The sequence below is a fragment of the Tachypleus tridentatus genome, chromosome 9, assembly GCF_004210375.1.
Source record: "Tachypleus tridentatus isolate NWPU-2018 chromosome 9, ASM421037v1, whole genome shotgun sequence".
Lineage (NCBI taxonomy): Eukaryota > Metazoa > Arthropoda > Merostomata > Xiphosura > Limulidae > Tachypleus > Tachypleus tridentatus.
This window is the reverse complement of record NC_134833.1, coordinates 94,509,168-94,534,116: the sequence shown is the minus strand read 5'-3', so window position 1 is coordinate 94,534,116 and position 24,949 is coordinate 94,509,168. Positions and strand designations below refer to the sequence as shown.

General features: G+C 31.7%; 1 protein-coding gene across 8 annotated transcripts in view; it reads right to left on the bottom strand.

Annotated features, from left to right (window-relative positions):
- Positions 1–10,413: 10,413 nt before the first annotated feature.
- Positions 10,414–24,949, bottom strand: part of LOC143225792 (uncharacterized) — a 35,444-nt gene continuing 20,908 nt past the window's right edge. For all 8 annotated transcript variants that reach the window (XM_076455786.1, XM_076455787.1, XM_076455788.1 and 5 more), the window contains 3 exons: positions 19,337–19,438; positions 16,927–17,208; positions 10,414–12,824 (listed from right to left, as the gene is read on the bottom strand). In XM_076455786.1, the coding sequence (XP_076311901.1) occupies positions 12,774–12,824; positions 16,927–17,208; positions 19,337–19,438 (435 nt within the window). In that variant the 3' untranslated portion in view covers positions 10,414–12,773. The remainder of the gene's footprint in view (positions 12,825–16,926; positions 17,209–19,336; positions 19,439–24,949) is intronic.

Below are 24,949 nucleotides of genomic sequence, written 5' to 3'. Positions count from 1 at the left end.
AGTAAGAAATTTTAGACACACTAAAAAAATTTACAAACAATCTAAACACTCACAAATATCTGACTTTACACTACAATAATAAAATAGTCTACACAAATATACAAAAAGTAAGAGCTTTTAAAGACCAATTACACAAAACTTTTAAAACACATCAAGAACCAGACAGGAATAGCCATTTCTAGAATAATGTAAATAAATATGTCCACAAAAATCAAGACATATATATATATATATCAAGATGTCCAACTACTGTAACAATCTACTGAAATAATTATCACGATCCAGCAAAAACAATCACAAACACAGTAACTAAATCCAAAGTTATACTGTCCATAAAACGAAAACATAGCACTAGGAGAAGATCGAAATACAAATATTACTAGTAAAGAAAGACACTCAGAAACTGTTTCATTAGTTAACAGTTTTAATATATTCCTAAATTTGGGATACATCTCTGCCTCTTGGAAGCAAGCAAACATACTTATGTTCTAGAAGGAAGTAAAACCAGTAAATAAGCTGGAAAATTATAGACTGGTCAGTTTAATTAGCTATCTAGACAAAAGTTTAAAGCAAATAATTAGTAACAGGATTTAATATCTTTTAGAGATCACACCCAAAGTACCTGAAGTTCAAAATGGTTTCAGAAACTTTTGACAAACAACTGATAAGTTAGGCTTACTGAAACCATAATAGATAGCTTTAATCAAAATAAATGTACTGTCTTTTATTTTCTCCATATCGAGAAAGCATTTTACACTGTATGGCAAAATGGTTTAAGTTCCTAATTAAATCAAATGGAATTACCAACAGGAGTTATTTGATGGTTATCTATCTATCTTGATGACAGAAAATGTAGAGTAAATGTTGAAGCACCCATTTGGAGTACTTTACTCCAGAGATGAGTGTTCCTTAGGTTAGTTCTATCCTGTATCAATGTATGTTAGTGATCGAATATTAAACAATATTAACTGTAGTTAAATTTCACAGTTGGCTGAATATGTGGTCTTCTGGAATAGCTCAAATACACCCTGAATAGCATACTTTTACACCCAGTTTTAAGTCCAATAATAGAGTACTTTTAGAAGTATAGATTAAAATTGATATACAAAAAAGAAATTAATTTAACATTATTCGCAAAATCACTTAAATCGCATAGAACCCTCCTAAATTACACTTTAGCAGTGCTCTTCTTGATAACAATTAGTCATCAAAAATTTTAGGCTTAACATATATTCAAAATTAATTTGGAGAAAACACAGTGAAAATTACGAAAAAAGTGGCAACAAGCAAACTATCTCAGAAGACTAACAGGTAAAATCACAGGATCGTACACAGAAAACATGATTAAAATTTATAAACAAGATATTTTTGATTATATAGTTAATGTTACACAAGGACAAAGTGGTTTCGAGGTCAGTCAATTCGATCTACCTTGTAATGAGAATTTGTAATAACTAAGGCACATTTTGATTCAACTTTGTTTTCCTTTTATGCAAGTCCAAGGCTTTTTGTCACACTGAATCATGACATGGCCATGATATCATGATAAACTGCACACCAACAGTCACAAATATATAACTTCAAACTGCAGCAGTATTTTACAATGTGACATTAAACACTTTAGGGGTAATGTGTGTAGAGCTGTATCATCCCTATGTTCTTGTTCGCATTATTTTTGGCATTGCCATCCCAAGATCATAGATTTACTAACTAGTTTTATTACTTGACATTTTCCACTGCTTGAAAGTTGGTGTATTCTTTGAATGTGTGTGATAAATTTAATAATTCGTATATGATTTTCTTTTTCACTGCTTCACTTCACATGCTTTGTACAAATTGGCTTTTAAAGACATCAGTTGTAGAGTGTACAAAATATTGAGTGTTCTGGTTTGGTTTGAACTTCATGCATAGCTATGCTAGAACTACTTGCACTGGGAAAGTCCCTATATGAGAAGTGAAAGACAAGACTAGAGAGAAGGCAGCTGGTCATCACTAGACTCTTTAGTTATTGGGTGACCCTCATGTTATAACCACCACAGATAAAATGGTGAGCATTTTTGGTGTGATAGAGATTGGAACAAGCAACCCTCAGATTGAAAACATAGTAGTCTATATGATAGTCATATAATGTTCAGCAATAATTGGGTAGTATTCTTGTTTCACCTTGTGCTTATTCTTTTAAAAGGAATCCGATATTTGTACAAAAATTTAACTTTAAGCGTTTATGATAACATTCTGTACACTAGAATTGTGGTTTTCTTTTAACCACTACTAATTATCATGATTAAGAAATGACGTCGTGCACTGTCCAGAAACATATAGAGGGGATTTAGTCTTACACATTAGTCATATATGTTGTAGAGTTATCTTCCCTGAAACAACAGGAAACATGAACTATTTGGTGTGATTGTTACTTTTTGGTTTAATATTTAAGTGATTTTTCCCTTAAATTGGATTTTGCCACACTCATATAACTCACCCATGACCAGAAAGTTCTGAGCTGGTTTTTGCAGTAACAGATCACAAACGTTCAGCTATCACATTTACAGTTTAGCAATTTAATCATATCTGGCTCCATACTACTTGTAACAATATGTTGTAATTCATACCTGCAAGAATAATATTGTAGATAAATATTTATCATCGACTTTGTTGTTAAAACTATAGCATCTTAACATCAAAAAAGGATAAAAATATAGGAATACTTTGTGATGACAAGAAACTCAAGTAAAAATGTATTTTGGTTAACCTGAAGATGACCCAAGAAGATCGAAACGTTATTCTCTGCTTTATTATTAAGTGTTAATACCCATACCAGTGGCCCAGCATAGCCAGATGGTTAAGGCACTCGACTCATAATCTGTGGGTAACAGGTTCGAAACCTCATCACACCAAACATGCTATATACTGATGTACTTCTTTCATTGCAATTTTCATCAAAATCATAAAGTTTGTATAATGTTATAGTATCATAAAACCAATCAATAACTGTTGTTGCATTCTCAAGAACTTACAAAGATGAATGTATATTTGTTTCATAACTTTAAAGCAGCTCCTTCCATAAATAAATAGCACATGTCTGCTAGGCATTTCTGATTTGTATGCATATATACACTGCTGGCCAAAATCTTAAGGCCAGTGAACATGAAGAAAAAATATGCATTTTGCAATGATAGACTCAACCACTTATTGGAGTGGAGCTTCAAAAGATGAAAATAAGAAAAGGGAAAATAAAAAACATTTTAGCATTTAATAGGGAAAATGTGAACACTATGAAATTAGCCTAAATACTAGCTGGTCAAACGTCTAAGACCAAACCAAAATGAAGTCCTAAACAGGGAAGGAAATGCCCAACAAGAGGTCTTTGTAGTGAGTTGCACGGCCATCTTTACAAATAACTTCAAACATTCGCTTTGGCATGGTGTTTGTAGAAGGCTGGCTGGAAGATTATTCCCCGTGGTGAAAATGGCTTTACGAAGATCATGCACTGTTTGGAATTGATGCCAATTTCTATAGACTTCCCTTGCCATCCACCCCTAAACATTTTCATTGGGGTTCAGTTCAGGTAAAGACGCTGAATGGTAAAAAAAAATCACGTTATTCGCCATGAAAAAGTCCTTTGGTCTGCAGGCATTGTGGATTGCAGCGATTTCCTGCTGAAAGATCCAGTCATTTCCACACAAGTGAAGGCCTTCAGTCAATAAGGACGCTTTCTCCAACATGCCAATGTAGCCAGCTGCTGTTTGACACCCCTGTATAACCTGAAGCTACACGAAAGGAGAAAGCACCCGAAAACACGATGGAACTTTATCCACTGTGTCCTGTAGAAAATGTCTCCGATGGAATATCCTTATCGTGCAAGTAACGTTGGAAGTCATCTGGACCATCCAGGTTAAATTTTTTCTCATCAGAGAACAACCTTCTTCCACTTTTCTAAAGCCCACGTTTGGTGCTTCTCAGCAAAGTGTAACCGAGCTGTTTCGTAGTGTGGAAGGAGGCGTGGCCTTTGAAGACATTTATGGTTTTTAAAGCCTTTCTCTCATAGATGCCAGCTCATTGTTTTTGAGCTACATTCTGCATTTGTGAGGGCCTTAATCTGGTTCGACGATTGGCTGGTATTTTGCTGGACAACCTGTCAAATCCTCCTATTCAATGCCGGCGAAACTTTCTTGGGCTGACCACTTGAAATTCTCGTTCCGGATCCCTCAGGGTCTTTTAAGAAATTTTCAGTAGCAGTTTTACTATGCCCAGTCTCACCAGCAATGGCACACTGAGAGAGACCTTGCTTTTGCAGCTCGACAATTCTGCCACATTCAAACTCTGTTAACCTTTTAGTCTTTGCAATGTTTTTACCAAATGTAACACAGGAGATGTCAATGCGAGATGTTGACAATGCTAATGCTTGAACACAAATGACTAAATTTCGTTATGTGTTTTCTGATTAATGCTTTGTTTCAGTATGGTCTTAAACTTTTGACCAGCTAGTATTTAGCCTAATTTCATAGTATTTACATTTTTCCAATGAAATGTTAAAAACGTTTATTATTTTTATTTTCCCTTTTCTTATTTTCATCTTTTGAAGCTGTACTCAAATACATGGTTGAGTCTAACAATGCAAAATGCATATTTTTACTTTATGTTCATTGGTCTTAAGATTTTGGCCAGCAGTATATATATATATAAAAAAAAAAGAGAGATTTACAAGATGACCAAAAATATCAAGATATAAGGACGTGTTTTTCTACCAAACAGATTCGACAATAACAGCATCCTTTAGAGTTGTTTTAATCACTCTTGGAAAATTACATGTAAAACATGATGGTTGGTTGGTTTGGTGTTTTATGGCACAAAGCAACTAAGCTGTCTGCACCGAACATCCGGTAAAAAGTTAAAGTAAAATTAGTAAAATTCCTAAATGGAAATTAAAGTAAAACAAAAATTAAAAAAAAAAACATAAATAGCATTAAAAACCAATTTTTACATCTAGTCTACAGCAGTAAGAGGAAATCTACAGTAATACAAGTTGTAAGGGACTTTCTTTAGCATTATTATAATTATCTTAACTCACCAGGATGATCAACCGTAAGTTCAAAAAGAGAGCGTTAGTCACATGAGGTTGGCCTTTCAAGTTCTGGTTGCAAATTATTTGATGTTATGGCCATTTTCTAATGTCAAACCAAACTAGATGTACTTTGATTCTTAATAAGGAATCACATTAAAAAAGGCCTAATGTATAAATTTAAAAAAACTTAAAGAGCATTGAAAAGATTAATGGCCTTTAAAAAACTAAAAACTTATAAGATGGACAGTGACACCATTGCCAATAACACTGTCTAGTGGAATGGATAAACTTTGGGACAAAACATGTTTAAAATGGTGCTGTTGTTGAGATTCGTAACAATAGTAAGACAGTAAAATGTAGCTTATTGTGAGCTGAATGTTACACAGACAACACGTTGGTGCATCAGTCCCAGATAAAAGAAAATGACGAGTTAAAAACTGTAACCAATGCATAATCTAGTTAGAACTACTTCCTTTTTCCAATCCTTACAGAAGCAAGATAGGCAAAGTCCAATACAGGGTTTTATTTCGAAAAGCTTGTATTCACGTTGCTCACTTTAAGTCAACTGCCAACTGGCACAGAGCCGAGCCTTGAATACAGGACTTTAGTCCATGTATGGTACAGGCACAGCAGTGATAGTGCCAGAGCAGACAGATTTATCTGCAGTGTCGGCGAGTCCATTCCTGTGAATACCATACATGGCCTGTTATCCAGAAAAACTGGATAAAAGTAATGTTAAAACGGAATAGGCCAGTCAGTTTTGAATATCGGCAAAAACAGGGTCAGAACTAATGGGAAGTGATTTCAGGACCAGTAGAGAACTAAGCAAGGCAGTATAAATAATGCAATTTGAGTACTTCTAAGCTTATATGTGATCCAGGACAAAAGAAATGGTTCACAGTTCAGCAGTGAACAAAGAAGTTGTAGAGGGAATACTGCACGCAACCACTGAACCACAACAAACCATGGCAGAGCTCACAGAGTCACCTTATTTCGAACTATCTGTATAAATAGGAATGAAAGGATGGTTCAAAAGATGTTCAGCAAACAAAAGAACTGCGATGTTGTCTCATTGTATGTGCATGACAAAATAAATGTGGAATATGCTGATATGGTATTCTTGGGATTCCTTCCTGGATTAGAAAAAGGTAGGACAATAGCCTGGTGCCAGGCATCAGGAGAAACATTCTCCTGCCAGATCCAGTTAAAAACAATCAGAATAACAGCAAGAAAAGTTGGAGATAGATGGCACAGCATTTCACAATGTACATCATCAGGTCTGACTGATGTACTGCCAGACTGATGAAGGGCCAATTTGAGTTCTACCAGTGTAAAGGGACGATTATAGTCATAGAGACAATCATCTCAAAAAGAAAGGGGTGATCTTGATGGCTAAAAAGGTGGAGGATGAAGCAGAAGTGCTAGATACCTAGCAAAATCTTTTACCAAGAGTATTGACAATGCTCCACATAACAGCTACTTCCTGGCCATCAAACAGAAAGATCGAGAGGGGAACAGAATTAAATTGCCTACTGACCTTTAGAATCTTGTCCCATATGACTTTGGAATTAGTGATAGAAGATATGCTGGTTGTGAGCTTAATCTGAAAGTCCTTCTGTCTTTGACGTCTTAACCACCGAACATGTGCACGGGCATGCTGGAAAGCGATGTGGTGCAAGAGTGTGTAATACCTATGAAAAGTATCTCAGGCCCATTTTTAAGCCTTCTTTACCATGTGGTAGACAGGATTCCACCACAAACGAGGATATCGTGGAAAACGTGTCGAGGTTTTAGGAATACATTGAGCAGCTGTTTGTATAATACAGTCAGTTATTGCTGCCACACAGTCATCTATTAATGGCTTACAGACGATGGCAGGATTAAGTATTGCGACAGCAGTGAAAGAGGGCCAGTTTTATTTGGTCCAGATTCTATCGAGGCACGCGGGTCGGATGGCATCGACCATGGTCAGTCTTTTTCAAAATTATAGGAAAATGATCACTGCCTATTGGCTTATAGTCCTTTTGTAAAGCATAATTCAAAAACTACATGGCTATACAGTTTTTATTTTGCAAAGACTGTATTGCAAGATAAAGAAGCTCTCCAATGAGCTTAAAAATGAAATTGAGAAGTTACACGCAAAAAACAGGTGATAAGCGATTAGTCCTAGATTAATCTAGTTCATGCTTTTGATGGCGTAAAAATATTTAATAATAACCATAGCTTTGCTTAAGTTAGGTTATACCAAGAAATATTATAATGCTAGAAAATTTAGCAACTGGGTAATTTACATTACTTAAAATATGTAACCAGCAACACAATGTCAACAAGTGTGATCACAAGTTGTTCTGTTAGTTACAAGTCCAACAATCTAATCAGCGAAAGATAAATCATTGTCCAATGTGTTACAAAGTGCAAACTGGGTGGTGCTTCCATTTTGCTGAAAGAAACACATGCTTTAACGTGTGGAAAGAAAGTCCTCTGTGCACATGACTCCAAAGTTTCTTGTTTTTAATAAGGATTCGTATCTGAGGGTTGATAGTTCCACACTTGCGATGTTGTCTCATTGTATGTGCATGACAAAATAAATGTGGAATATGCTGACATGGTAATCATTACCACTCTAGATTTGTAACCTTCTTCTAGCTGTTGTAGAACAGTTTGAATTTTAGAATCTCAAACATTGTACCTTTGGTATGACAATTTTAAAATAATTCTTTAACATAGATTTTTCAGCATTACACTAAGAAACCCTTAGGTACTTAGGGAACATTGTCTTCACTAAGTGTCATCCAGTAACTTTTATTTGAACACGTAGACCACGTCATTCAAATGCTAAGTGCACTATTCAGCAATGCCTGCATACAAATCTATTTTTTGTTTAAAGGATATAACATTTCAAAATGTGTAAAAGCCACTGTTAAGCACCCAGTATTGAAGCACGATGTTAAGTGTTCAGTGTCACACATAATACTTGTATAAAAACAAAAACTAATACTATATTAGTAGAAACGATAGAAAAGTTTTTAAATCTACAGAAATAGCGTAATATTGCATATATTATTTTCATTAACTAAAAACTGCTTCAGGACACAATAATCTTAGTAACAGTTAGGATGAAACAATTTCAACTGGCAGTATTGAAATTCATTATTGAACATCTTCTGATATAATCAATACAAGCCTTTGAAAAAATCACAAAAAAAAAAGTTTAATGCAAATTTCTCCCAGATCAAGGTATAAGGCATCTTATATATTTCATTGAGACTTACTGTATTCAAGTTGCATATGTTCAAGTTATCACACTGAAAGCTTGTACATTTTACTGAATGCATTTTGAATAAAAGGTTGGGATTATCGTTGCTTTACGGATGAGGCAATAACATCAGACTGGTATTGGTGCTAATAATTGTCTTACTTTCTCTACTGTATAGGTTCTTCCTCTTCAATGAAGAATGTTGAAGGTTACATTCTTCATAATGTTATATCATTTGAACCTACATGTATACCATTCATAACTCTCACTGTAGAACCCTTTCTCACAGAAAGCTCTGACGTCCCTCCTCAACCACAAGTCCATCAAGCTTGGTGTTGAACAGTTAGGAATTTACTGTGAACCAAATTAAACGTGTCTCCATAATTACCATCTGTAGCAATCCATCTCTATACATGTATATCAAATTTCTTCTTATAAAAGAGAATTAAGAATCTATAGAAATTTTTAATGTAAAGCTTCCGCCTAAATCAATTTTCATACACTTAACTATTTTTCAAGTTAAGGTCTCTACAAGCTTGAGCTTTTAAGACAATATTATATAATTATTCTTCACATGTAACTGGTTTAACCAATGGCTGAGGAAAGGTAATGAAAAAATGTACTGAGAATCAAACACTAAATCTCATTATATAGTTAGTCCCTATACACTTTACTTTAATCAATGACTGTTAATGCAATAAAGATTTAAAAGTACAAATAATTATACAACAAACAGCAAGAGGTGGTAAATTTGGATGAATTTCTCAAATACTTTCAAAATTATCAATATATAATTCCACACATGTACAAATCAAAGTACCAGGTAAAAACATAAAAAAACAAACAATAAATCAGTTGAGAGACCCAATGTTTCATTCAGCATATGGTCTACAGAATACAACTTCTGTAAAACAAATAAAGATTTTGATTATTAAGAGCACAATTTCATTCAAAACATATACAAGATGGAATAAATATAAAATTTAAACAATAAAATCAATGTCTTATATAGTTACCAAGACAGTACAAACTGACACAAGTGGTACAGCAAATGGACATTTCTGTTCAAAGAATATTCAAGGTTTTATGTGTAAGTAGAAACTGTTATGACTACATGTGCCCAATAAATATGAATATTTAATAAATGACTGATTACAATGCTTAGACTTAGACTGTAATTCATCTAGTCTGTTTACCTCTGGTACTGAGCAAAAAAAAAAAAGGCTTCACTGGCAGTGGTCTGTAACTGCTAATATGATACAATTGGAAACATATATTTGGATAAGTTATCTGCACTACCTATACCTAATTTTGAAGCAAAAGAATAAGCTGCTAGTAAATACCACCACCACCAAATTAACTCAATGAACCTTCAATCTACTAGGCTGTGCTCAATTTTGAAGACTTACTGATATCTACATAATAATCAGAATATGTCTATGAAGATGCAAGCTATAGTGCAAAAACATTTAATTATCCATCAGTAACATTAGTTATAGGCTGTTAATTTCTGCATTATGTAGATTTTATATTTATGTTTTCTTAAGTAGATTTTAAACATTAACATTTTTTGACTCTCTTTCAAGTATGGATAGTTACATTTAAAATACGTAAGCTAATAATATAGCTTCTTTTAGTTCCTTACCTAGAAATGTAGTAACATAAATATGTTTCATAACCTAGTTATGGGAAACATGATTAATGTTTACATTAAATTTGGAAATATTTAGTTTATGGAATAATTTAGAGTATAAATACAGATTATAGTTGAAATAAAAGTAAACTATTTAAAAATAATGAAAAAATAAAATACAAAGATATAATGTTGCAAAAAAATAAATGAAGTAGGAGAATAACATTCTTGACAGTATAGTTTATATGTGAAATGACTGTAAACTATACACTGAGAAAGTCAACCAGTAAAATTGAGATTCAAGTTTTATAATAAAGAAAATCTGAATGCAGTATAAAAAAAGAAAATTAAAACTTGCATTTCATCTTTATTATCATCTTTTACTGTCCAGATTTGTCACTTGTACTTTTACTATGAATACCTTAAAAATTAAATTAAAATCTTGCAAAAGTTCTGGAAATAATTTGAAGAGAACCTAACTTTTATTGCAACTCATTACTGTTACAATTATCTTATATGGTAAAATAATGTGGAAATAACATTCTCCAAAGATACAGATAGAAATAAAAGTTAATTAAAATTAACCATTTTAACTCTTCTTCATCATGAGGAATTTTTGTACAGGTAAATAAGAAAAAAAATTACCAAAGATTAGACAAAAAACAACAACAGTTATTTTAATTGTTACTTTAACTCTTCTACACTGCAAGGAATTCTTCTGTAAGTAAATCAAGTAGTCTGAACTTATATATATAATTAAAAGTGGTTTACATTTTATTCTGAAACTATCAAGTAAAATTCACCAAATATTTAGATAAAATTAAACATTTAATTTACATTTAATTCATCTGCACTATTGGATCTCTATACATGAATTAGAACTATGCTGACATCATCTTTGAAAACTTATTATGTAATACAAGTGTTACTTCAAACTATTTATTCCTTTATAAGTACCTTAACAGTTAGGTACTATGGCAGTATATTTAATGAGCTATTCAATGTTTTAACATCTTCCACAGTTGAACACCAGTGAGGGGGTTACTATAAAATCCTCTAAATAACCTGTAGAAACAAGATTTAACATAAAAATAATCATGAAAGAGTTGTTTTATTTTATCAGTATTGTTACCACAATGACTTTTTTTTTACATTTTCAGATATGCTTACTGAAATATTCACTGTTAATCAAACTGAAAGTAAAAAAATAAATAAATGCATCTTTGAGTATAATAATTGTTTAGTTTTTTTTTAAATACTATAATTATTCTTTTCTAAGACACAGAAAAAAATTAATTTTCAGTAAAAAAACTGAAGCCAAATTACACATAAGAACCTACTTGCTTTGACCTCAGAAGCTACATCAAAAAACAAATTTTTTATAGGAAAAATTCATATTTTTATTATTTTATGCTCTTTCACTGTACTCTCAAGATCATCTTTAGCTCCTGTTTCAAATGGGTGTAAAAACTAGTTACTGCAATGAATTTGTATTTCTTTGTACAATGATTAGCCAAGAGTTTAGAAGAGACTGTAGCATATATATTTACCACCAATATAACAAAGTACTAAAATTATTAAATCTTAGAGCTTACAAATGTTTCAATGCATATGTCAAAAGCAGGATGAATGAAATGAATAACACCAATTGAAAATATATTAGAACTTGTTTAAATTGTCATTAGAAAACATAATAGTGACATATGTCAGTTCCAGTAAACTAACACTATTACCTTATTATTCATCCTGAAGTAATCTTAGAAAACTTGCACTCAATGTTAAACTTATAAAACTATGAATCAGAGTGTAGAAATATGAATATCTTTTTTTTCTAATTTAAAAGCATACTGAAACTTCCTAACCAGATTTCTTGTAAACATGCAACAGTTTTTGTGATGAAGACTTTAACACACCACTTAGTTTTGTTTTTGTTCAATTAAAATCACATTTAATTATTCTTCTGTTACAATTATCCTTTTAAAATTTACTTAACTCAGGAAACACATGAAATCAGGCTGTTAAAAACAATAAAGAACATTCCTTACCTGATACTATCATTTTATGATCATCAATCCTATTGACATATATCAGTCATAAACTTATCATAATTTCAAAAACCCTTTTAAGCCTTTAGGTTTAAAGACAAAGCACTTCCCTTATCTTACAGTTACTATAATCTCAGACATGGTATTAGTTCTCAATTTAACACAACTGTGCTGAGTTAAAAACTATGCCTAAGAGGCACTAGGTCCAAAATATTTAGTCAACATCATCCACTTGAAGATATTGTTCAACATAATGTCACTGGTTGTTGCTGTTGAGAAATTTGATACACCAGTTTATATCTAGATAACTTTTGTTACATCCATTGAGTTTCTGAGGGACTTGGTTTATAACTTTTAAAATGGAAGTATGAATGAGAAACTGATTAAAAATTGAAGAATAAACTAGTATCTCACATACAGATATTCTGAAGCACAAAGTACTCAGGTGGTGCATTAAATGCTAACTACACAATACAAATGTATACAGTCTATCCTCAGCTATAGCATTGTTCACACTGGCAGCACTTATTCTGTAGAAAGATGATTGCACAAAATATGTATTCTGTGTAATACGTCAAATTCAGATAAAAATTTTGAAAAAGACATCCTATTCAGCATCTATTGTCCCAGTTAAGTGAGTAGTTAAACCAAGCCTACAGTACCTTGTAAGCTCAGAACATTTGAACTATTTATGAAAACATTTGTTTGAAGCTGTAGTTATGGAAATCTAGCATTTGCACAAAATGCTTTGTTGGAGTTTTACCATTTCAACTCATACTATTCATCAAATGACACTTCAACTCTGCATGTTGGACAACTTCGATTGTTCTGCAAAAAAGAACAGGTCTAAAGGTTTCATCCACAACCATGAAACACACTTCACAATACAGGTTAACATTTAGTATGACTAGCACAATGAAAAAAAGCAGGCCTTAGATCTTCTCAAAACAGATAACACTGATGAAATAAAAATAACTCTCTCATTATCTATTAAGAGTAAACCCACTTTATACAACTATCTGTAAGAAAGAAATAATGATTATTTTTAATTAAACCATTATTACTCATTAACTTTTCCACAGTGATTGTTTATAGATTTTCTTTTGCCCCATCTGAGTTAATTACATTTATGAGACTTTCTAAGAAAGGAATGAGTACATTACATTAAAACCACTTCAAATATGCAAATTAAAGGACAACCACAACCAACATAAAGTCATGGTGAAATTTCACAGACCAGAGCTACATTTTTAAACTTTGTATGTAGTGTGGTGTCACTGAAAACTGATTACTTTTGAAAAGGATATATAACAGGCCTTTCTGAAACAAAGTATTAAAATGCTCAGATGATAATTTAGTTTTGTAGATACCATAAAGTACTACATAACTAAATTATCACCTTAAAAGTGATGTACATATTATGTTGAAACTAGTCAGGGTAATCATTTTCATATTTTGTAAATTTGTTTGTTCTTTGTTATCTAATTTGTGCCTATAAAGCTGTTATTACAATTCAGATGATAAATTTACCATTCAAAACTAACATACATCTTGTAGCATTTTGTTACATAAACCTATTATTTTGCTACTAATTGTTTGAAGCATTAGTATTTTACTGATACCATAAATACATCATGTGTAAATACATATTAATTTTTAAACATAAAAATTTTAATTTTTTTGAAAGAGTAGTTACTGGAAATAGTTTGTTTCTTTTTGAATTTTGTGCAAAGTTACACAAGGGCTATCTGCACTAGCCATCCCTAATTTAGCAGTGTGAGACTAGAGGGAAAGCAGCTAGTTATTGCCACCCACTGCCAACTCTTGGGCTACTCTTTTACCAATGAAAAGTGGGAATGTCCATCACATTATCACACCTCCATGATTGAAAGGGCAAGCATGTTTGGTGCGACAAGGATTCGAACCCGCAACCCTCAGATTACGAGTTGAATGCCTTAACCCACCTGGCCATGCCGGGCCTAATGTGAATAGAGTTCCCTGATTAGCAGCAAACACTACATAGTTTATTAATGCTACATGGATAAACCGGGGATGCTCATATTTATGGTGCACTGAAAATGTGGATAAAATTTCAAGGTATGCAATTTTCTTTTTATGTCAAAATTTTTTAATATGTCCTGATTTTCCTTCTAGATCAAGGCTGAAAATAAATTTACATTTATTAGGTATCTAGTTATTACTTTATCAGAAGTCTTATTAAAGAAAAAATATTGGTTTGTTTTTTTGAATTTCACACACAGCTATACAAGGGCTATCTGCACTAGCCATCCCTAATTTAGCAGTGTTAAGACTAGAGAGAAAGTGGCTAGTCATCACTACCCACTACTGACTCTTGGGCTACTGTTTTACCAATGAATAATGGAACTGATAATCATATTATAACACCCTCCCAACTGAAAAAGCGAGTATGTTCAGCGTAATGGGGATTCAAACTCTCAACCCTCAGATTACTATTTGAGTGCCTTAACCACCTGGCCATGCTGGGCCAAAAATATAATGGAGCAGTTACTTTAGTAAGTATTATGAATCATGAATTAAGTATTAAGCAGAAGAAGTAATAATTGTAACCATGAGAAAATATATTGACTTTTGGGGTTTTTTTTTGCAACTGCATCTGTCTTTTTTTTCAAACATGTATAATGCAATATCAGGAAAATGCTAAAGACAGAGTAATGCAGCTTGAAACATAAGCATAATGTAACTGGAAAACTTTGTTGTTGTTTGTTTTAAATCTGTCCATCTTCCATTATTTAGCTAATACTTCTTACTTATTGTAAAAACTATATCAGGATATTGCTTTAAAAAGTATTGCCATATTAAAATCTTTAATGGAAAGTTATATATAATGATTAGAAAAAATGAGTGAATAGGGTGGTGGAAAGATTTAACATATGAATGTTAACTGAATTTTTTAACTTAAATGAATCTGAAGCACTGTAGTTACTGGTTAATTTGCAGAACTTTAAAGATGTCTATAAGTTAGTATAACAGTAAGTTACAGAAACCTTTTAATTGTAAAAGTACTATGTTAGAATTATTTTTTCTTTTTAAATACTTTAAACTGTAAGGTAGTCAGGGTTTCAAGGAGACTGAAGTGGCAAGCTGCATTTGAATAACTCTAAATTTAAAGAAATGAAGCAGATTACAGTGATAGAATACTAGTTTTCATTTGAAAAATAAATTTATATACCACAGATCTGATCATAATCTGTAGTATAATTCAAACTATTATGCCAAATGAATAATCTATTTCGCACAAAGTGATTTCGCCTAACATGTAGTAATATTGATTATCCAATCCATTTAAAACAGCAGTTAAACTTATTGTTTTATTATACAGATGTTTTCATACATTTGAACAGCTAGTGAATAAGATCATTTTGCTAGCCAATTTTCAGACAGTAGAAAATTCTTGTTAAAAAGGTGGATCCTTTCCCTGCAATAACATGTTTGGATTCAGATTTAGATTTTCCATGATGGAGATATCCCTTGTACTTATTAATAAGATTAGAAAACAGAGAAACATGGAATACCAGGACTTGTAACAAACTGTATCCCATCTATTGTTAGCAAAGTGTGACAACTTGTAACAAATACATCTAGGTGCACCAAGCAACACTCTGTAAAATAGTCAAGTCTCCATCTGGAAACAAAGCCAACATGATATGAGTACATTACGAAAAGGCTTCTAGTCATACTGTCACATATTTTAAGCAGATAGAGAATGCAAATGGCATTCATATTATTCCATAATAGCAAATTTTCACACAGGACTCTGACATTTTGTGTGGTTAGATTATCGAAACAGTTGCTGATAAACCATTTTCCTTGTAAACTATATGACAGCTTAGCAATAATGCTTGGAAACTACAATACAATGTATCAAAGTACATGGTCACCAGGAGGAGTTCAACTAGATTTAGTCAAGATACTCCAATGACACAATGATGTTCAAAATCATTTTCTTCTAATGTACACAATTTCCCTCTTTCTCTCCCCCTCTGTGTGTAAGTGTGTGTAAAATATCAATGTTAACTTTAACCTAACCAATTCATCTATGGGTCACTTTAACCTGATTGTTTATTGTGGGGAACTGCAGAGTGCTAAAGCTTCACATATGTTACTTAGAAAAGTATACTTTTAACAAACATGTCAGACTCAAAACAGTTTTATTTGGTTATCTCTAAAGAAAGTGACCCTTGCCAATGAAAATGCATATAGCAGTCAATATTAAACTAATTAGTAGGCTTTGTGTTTTATTTTACCCAAGTAACTTTAAATCAAAACATAGAATTTTATTTTAAAATTTAAACAGAAAATAAATTTTTATTTTAATCTAAAAATTAAGTAACTGATTAATTTGCTTTCACTATTTTTCACTTTTACTTTGGCATTTTAACAAGAATTTGAAGGCTAACAGAGAAAGGGAAAAATCACTAAAAAAAACAGTGGATTATTCGTGAAAAAAAATCCTTAAAATAAGTGAAGAATGACAACAGTTTCTGTGTTTGCTAAAGTAACTAAAAATGTTTTTTTCTGTTCAATTATGTTTTACTTAATATGAGTGAAGAATGGCAAATAGCATAAAATAAAAATAATTAACCACAAACCCCCGATCATTCTTTCAGAAGTAATGGGCATCTGCCACCCTTGTGGCATTTATTGATATTGCATTATATGTATTAAAAAAAAAAAAAAAAAAAGAGATGCAGTTGCAAAAAAAACCCAAACATCAATACATTTTCTCATGGTTACATTAGTGCCCAAGACTAAACTAAATAGAAAAAAAACAGTAAATAAAGCTGTAGAAGTTACATACGTAATCAAGTGAGATTTCAAAAAGTAAAAGCTTTAATTTTTATTGGTTTATTTCCAAAACCTGGAACTTAAGTGAAAACTGAATACCCACCTTAAGCCATTTATCAATGCAACTTGCATGATAGTCATGGAAACATGGCAATATCCTCAAGACTTCTCCTTCTTCATACGAACTAAGGCACACTTGGCACTCTTTCTGTCTTATCTCTATATTACTGTTTGCTCTGCTACTGTCATCACAGCTAGCTACAGACCCACAGTTTTCAGATGAAACTAGCTGAGTAAAGTTTCTAGTTGGTAACCGATTAATGTCTGTTTTGGACAACCCCCGGGCAACTGCATCACCCAATGTCTCTGTTAAGTTTAACAGTGCCTAAAATAATAAAATAAATATAATTTGCATGTGTTTTGGCTGTCATAAATATATAAACCTGGAGATCTTACATTGGAAGGAGGGAGATATTTCCCAACCTTCTAAGTTACTCCGTTTGCAGATCTTTAAAAAAAAAATCAACTATCCAGAATAAGCTTTTATTAAATATACACTGTATATACAAAAGAAAAGGCAGCATAAGGTTTGACAGTAACCCTAATAGTCTAACCTCTATAGACTGCATTATAAAGTATAAGATTCACTGAGCACATTTATGCCCAGATGGATATTTATGGATAGTTAATTACAATATCAATCTTGCCTGGCAAAGACTAATTTTCATGAATAATTGTATACTCCTCAGTGTAATTACTACAAATATCCAAGTATTCTCTAATATTGATTCATCTTTACTTCACCTTTTGTGATATACAGCTTGGGAAATTATATTACCTGGGCAAGTTATTTGTTAAAAGCAAAAAAAACTTCTAGTCAAAACTATAAAGTGGTTATCATTTTGTGCTAATGAATCTTTTGACTTGTAGCATCTTATTTTTTAAACAAGTGAAGAACCATGTCTGTCTCAAGCTGTTCCTTACAAGATTATTAAAACAAAAAGTGTCACATGTCACATACATTTTATGTTGCAGTTGCTAAACAGAAGATATGTCTATGTATATAAGCTGTTCTCAAGTCATGCAGTGTAAAAGATGACAATTACAGTGAAGTGAAAATCTTGATGTATATTAACCTTTCCCAAGTCACACAGCATAAAGGATGATCAATATAATGAAGTGAAAATGTTGATGCACATAAGCTGTTTTCAAGTCACACAGCTTAAAGGGTGACCAACAAAGTGAAGTGGAAAAGTTGTATATACAAGTTACTCCCAATTCACACGTCGAAAATGTAACCAATGTAGTGCGAGTTTATTTTCAATTCATAAGCCACAGTGCATAATCATAGCAAAGAATTATCTAATTCACATGTAAATACACCTTCTTTGTAAATTCAGCCTCACTAATACAAGTTAGAATGTAAGCCTGCAGCTATGAAAAACATCTAACAAAGTAAAATAAATTTGTTTACCATTATTTAAGAAACAGTGTGCAAACCATTTTTCAAAATCATTTTAATTAAGTTTATTAATCATTTTCATTATTTCTGTGTGAATACTACACACATGTAATAGATCTTAATTCTGTTTGACAAACATACCAAGTATTACGTGAAAACCTTATGCTAAATTAGTTAATCAAGTCTAAACCAGTTTACTGTCAATAGCAAGTATCTTAATGCAATGCAGCTGGTAATTTAATAAAAGTATGAACCTAAGGACAAACAAATTCCTTTTATATAATTCTATGTTGCAATATTTAGGTAAGAATATGTTAAGTAAAAACGAAAATCAATGATACATATATCAAAACATTAAATATTTAGCATAATACTATAAAAATTTCAGAGAGGGAATCTGGCTCATAGATTTTATTATATTCAGCTTTATGCTAGCTTTTGTTAACATTAACTTGGACAAATGTTGTGATATTGTTTACTGAATTTATACTCATTTGAACTGCCTGATCAAGTATAATGCTATCTACTAACAAACATTTTTATGTGTGCAATTTTACAAAACACACACATTCTAGTGCATCACTGTCTTTCCAAGTCTAAAGACTGTTGTGTGAAGAATAAGACCCAGATTTAACAAATGTCCACACATACACAAAAACATACAACATTTTCTACATCGTGGAAGTTGAAACAAATATACCTGTGCTTCCCATTTACTTAGATTTTTATAAAACTCGCATACAATATGCTACTTCATCAGAGGGTTAAACATGTATAACTCCCTATAATTTATCTCACAGAAACTGCAAGTCAGTTAGAAACTTAAAATGCTAGTAGTATTTTACATAAATATTTTATAAAAGTGCATTAAACTTAATGAAATTATTAAAAACTTAATACTTGCTCAATGTTGGAGATTATTATAAACAACTGTGTTTTTAGGAAACCAAATCCTTGTTAGGAAACTAAACCTATGCAGCACCTTTCTCCTTAATTAAAAAAAAAAAATTCTCTATATGTAAACAATAGGTTGTAGACAAAAATGTTCCACCTCATAATCATTACTATCAGCCAGTCCATCTCCAAGTCCCATAATCACTTCTGCATATATCATTGCTGGGTGGTGACGATACCTATCAACAATTCCCCGTGGCTGCAAGAAAAAAGAACAAGAGGTAGTGAAAGCAAATTATTACAGAAATAACTAAAAATCTTACACAAGAAACATACAACTTCTTCCAGGCAAACAATAAAGGCACCTTCTGTAATTTGATTTTCGCACTGTTTGAGCCCTACACAGTTGTTTAAAATATATAAATCTGAACGACTGTTAAATATCCAAGCTCTTTATTTTTAGCACCAATAAATTAGACTGGAAATACTACAAATGAAATGTCGGTAAAGTATGTAGATTTCTAGTGTATAATCAGTTATACCATCACTAATCAAGCTGATGAGAGTTGATACTATTTAAAACTAAATTCTCTGTTGGTTAAGATATGAATTTTGATATTCTTAAGACTTAATGTTTGCTTTTAAAATTTATGTTACCATAAGTTACTAATATAGTTGTTAAAAACACATATACACACAACCCATTTACACAAGATTTTGAGGATTTTTGGTTTTTTAACTAAATTTAACATTCAGATATCTTTATTTCTTGGTGTTATGAGCTGCAAAATAAAACATACAACATAACATTTCAAAGCAATGTCAACTCTTTAATTGCCACAACTTGGTTAATGATAGTATCACTATTCAAACATGCAGTTCTCAGTTATTCATGGTACAAGATTACAAGTTTTGTTATCTAATGTGTTGCTGTTGTTTTAAAGCTTCTTGGCACAAAGCAATATAGGCTATCTGTGCCAAACAAATGATCATTACATTAGCCTTTCTTCCACTTTATGATTACAGTCAGGCCAAAAAAGGAGGAGCAGATGGAGATACCTGAATGGTACAAACAGCATTCTTCAAGTGTCTAAAATTCAGTATGTCAGCTACATCTTAGCCAAAGGATTGATCAAAATGGGGTGGGACATGCACTTCTCATTCTTCCTGTAGAATCTTGTCTTAGACAATCTTGATTCCAGTGGTGGAAGAAATGCTGGAAGTGAACTTATTCTGAAATTCCTTATGGCTTTTTCACCTGATCTGTTAGACAAAGGCGTGAATCTTCTAACAGACTGTGCAGAGGATAAGTGTGTGATAGCTGTGGAAGATATACAAAGCTCATTCATGAACCCTCCATGCTTTGTGACAGTGAGATGTTCACTATGAACAAAGATAACATGAAAGATTTATCAAGGTTTTTGAAAGAGCAAGTACAGCCGTCTGGACAATATGATCTGTTATTGCCTCACACAATTACTAACAAATTTGCTGTTGGCTTCAGAGAAGTCCTGAGAAGGACTATTTTCTGTGTTGGTAGTGTCCAAAATTCAGTACTGGATCATCTTCACTGAAAGCCTGGTGCATTATCCACTCAATTTGGATGTATTCCAATGAAATGTTTTCAAGAGGAGTTTCCAGTTTTTGCTGATTTCTATCCATATATATTTCAAGTTAGATGAATGCAAAGGTTTATTTTATCTTTCTTTTCCTTGCACATGATTCTAATTTTATTATTATTTTATCATATGGTCTTCTCTGTAGGTATGACAGACTATTTCAGACAAATCAGAATTACCAAGTGTGATCCTGGATTTCTAGCTTTTGTTGGTCAATGTATTTCTCCAAGGTATCAGGACCTAAATTCAAAACAGATGTTCTAAGTGGTATTTCTTCTCTCTGATCAGTCTTTGGCTGGTTTGATGTGTATTGAATATTGTTCCACTTTCTTGTCATTTATGTGTCATTTGAATGATGTTTTAAAATACATTTAATACAGGAAATACATCAATATGTCTGTAACTGTTTTATTGTTTATTTCTTTCTATTTTTCTTTAATTTCTTCTTTATCTACTCAGGACTTCCATACTTCCAAATTATGAAGTAATTTCCAGGAAAAGAAATGGAAAATTTCAGGATAACATTACAATTTACAACATCAAAGTGTATGAAACATTGTACATGTTAGCAACTTTTTGTAGAAGAGAATGGTTTTAAAAAGGTCACAAAAACTTTATGACCACTAATTCTAATTGCATTATACAATTATATCATTCGAATGAGGCTAGACAATCTAATGTAAAAACTGTTGAGTATTTCTATTTAGAAATCTCAACATCCTAACTTTTCTTCCCATAAATATTAGTAAATACGTATTTTTAATTTTGAAATTGATCAAATTTATTATCAGACTCATGAGGTAAAAAAGTCTTGAAATTACACTGTCATTCTGGTATTAAACAATGCTGAAAAACAGAAATATGTCCATAATATGTACATAAACTACATTTCTAGACATTTTCTAGCTGTTATAGGTCAAGCTCAGATGACAAGTTCAAATATTAAATTGAAAAAATAAATAATACCTTCATGCTTGTAAAAAATACACATGAAATTATATTCTCACACATCTTGCACAGAATGTAAAAGAACATTTTTAAAAATTTTGTTCTTTATACAATTTTTAATCACTATTTTAAAACAGGTTTACATAGTCTTTCACCATGTAACACCAATGATCAATAACTTATGTTATGACTACATTATTTTTCTTTTTTCTTTTTCCAAGAAAACTAATGTAAAAACCATCACACCTTCAACATTTTTTTTACTCAACAATCTACTTAAAAACAATATACAGTTTTATAGGAACCTGATCATCAATATTATACACTAACAAACTGAAATAACCATTACAAGTAATAATTATTTTCATGCTATTTTGTCTTTGCCACTATTTCAAATTTTTATTCATGTACAACTAAAGCAAATACAATTCATATTACTAACTTACCTTGAAGCATTTTTCACTTAAAAAAATAGTAGTTAGCCATTATTATATTTGGATTCACTTTGGTGAAACCACCACACAAGTTCAAATGATGCAAAAATTGTACTTTAGATATTTTATAAAATAACATTTTTAAAATAAAACATGAATAATGTAGATGGGTGGAATTTGGTTTTAAAATTAGACATATGCTCTGAAACACTAAACTATTTACTACACAGAAAACTTCATTATACTACTATTTAAAAATTGCACCTTACAACAAGCTAAACAAATGACTTGTGTAATATTATAAATGAAATAAAACAAGAGTATCACTATATTAAAGCTCAAAGTTCAGCAAAATACTCAGAAAGTTGTGGCTCCTAAGATGTGTAATTTGCTAGTTAATTAAAAATTAAGGGACCAAGTTAAACTTTCTTAGTTCTATTGTTCCAAATATTCAATAATGCATTCTGCTAAATTGGTACAATTTGTTACTAATATGGAATATTACAAAAATGTCTATCTTTCATGGAAATTTAAATGAATAAAATAAACTTGAACACCCCTTTTCTCGGTCCCGTAAGTAAAGAAATTTATCATACCAAATACAACAATGAAGACATACACAGAATTGAAATATAACAGATTATCTACAGCATATTAGTTCCAAAAATGTAAGCCCTTAAACACAAGCTCTAACACCATAATTGCACATCCAGTAAGCAAATGAGATTTTCACTCATGTTTCTCTGGCAGATATGCACAGAATATGCAGGAGAACAGAACCTTCAGCTCTTTTCTATTGTTAAACCAGCTGTATATTTGAAAGCAATGATTCTGGATTTTGAGTTGTTTGCACTTTACTAGTATTGTTATGATTTTTAGAATTCATTGTTTGATTTGGTTGTTTGTCCTCTTTGTTTTGTATGCTGTAGAAGCTCATAATGTGCAAAAGACAAAAGATATCTTCTCACTGACTAAAGTTAACAGTCAAACACCAAATGCTAGCATCAATGCAACTAAGGATAAACAGTCAAACACTGATACTCATAATCATAGTGATACAATGACAGAATCAGCATGATAGAAATATAAGGAGTTCAAAGAAAAACTGAGTTAGACAAAAAGAAAAGGAAAACCCTAAGTTTTAGCAATGTGTTAGTAGTAGTAGAAATAGTAGAGAAAAAATAATGAATAAGGTAAGTGCAAACAGAGCAAAGTAAGATAAGGAAGAAAAAGAAACTTTAAAATACAAAAATTATAAATTAAATCCTTAGATGACATTTATGTCTAACATAAGCAATGGAGTATCCCAACAGGAGAGTTTGACAGAAAACATACCTGTGAGATTAGAGTAACTGAAATATATAGAAGTCAACTCATTGTTGAAGCTAAATAAGATGATTTTGAAAGAAATGAAGGTTTCACTGAGCCTACATAAATAGAAGAAGCAAGAGTTTATACAGCTGCTTGTATTAGTATGATATCTAAGAAAGACAGTGCCTGAAAGGATGTTGAATATAAATGAAAAAATGAGGTATATATTAGTGAGTAAGGTAGTGGGGAGAAATAGCTGCAGTAGGACAGCATAGCGTTACAAGTTCAGAAGAAACAGACATAAGAAAACATGACAGATTGGGATTCTCTCTTGAGATATGAAAAAAGAAATATAAACAAGAGATAGCAAAGTTATTTGAGGAATACAGATATATATTTATACAAAAAAGGTAATTATATGGTATATACAAATAAGATTAAACATTGAATAGTGTTAATTGACAGCAAGCCTAACACAAGACACTACACAGTACCAGAAAAGCACAGGGTATTATTAAAATCATGTGTAAAAGAGATGCTTGAACAAGGAATAACAGAAGACAGTAGTAGTCCACGTGTATGCCCAATTGTATTTGTTCCCAAAAAGGGTAGAAATTTGAGGTTCTGTATAGACTTTCAAAATTTGAACATTATTGTTGTTAGAGACATCAGACCATTACCTAACCTTAGATATGTTGGGTAAAAGTAAATATTCTTTGTTTTGTTCTTATAAAGTGAATATTGAAAAGTAGAAATAGAGGAAGTTAAAACTGTCCTTGTGTTACCTTCAAGCAAACACGAGTTTATTAAAATGTTCCTTCAACATTTCAAAAATTAACAGATACCATACTATCCATATTGAAGGATTCAAAATACTTTTGTTATTCAGATGGCATCAGTGTTTGCAGCAAGATTTGAAGAGCACTTAGAAAAGATAGAACATATTTTATAGATTGTTTAAAACAAATATAAAACAAAAAGAAGAGATTACTAGTAACTGTGGATGAGTAAAGCCCGACATCATTTAGGCACCAAGCCACTGCAGACTATAACTTCAATCTCATTCAGCAACCTTTAAAATATTGTCCACAATGCAAATAAGAATCTCCCTAATATGTATATTGAATGTGTGAGTGTATTAGTATGAAGTTTGAGCTGTGCATATATTGATAGAACCCATGTTATACCTTGTGTCACTTAGAAGGTGACATCTGACCCTATCTTGGAGAATGGCTTAACTACATATACAAGTCTTTGACACTGGAAAGTGTTGATAAATAATTTAGCCTTAAATCCTTGAGGAATGACTATGTTATTTTACACTGAGAGAAGGTGAGATGGTTATTTTGTTAAAGGTAATTTACATTTAAATTTCAAAATCCCTCAAGTTTTTATAAAGTGTAGGACCATTGTTCAAATACCTCTCTATAATGTTATATACCTTTATGATTGATTCAG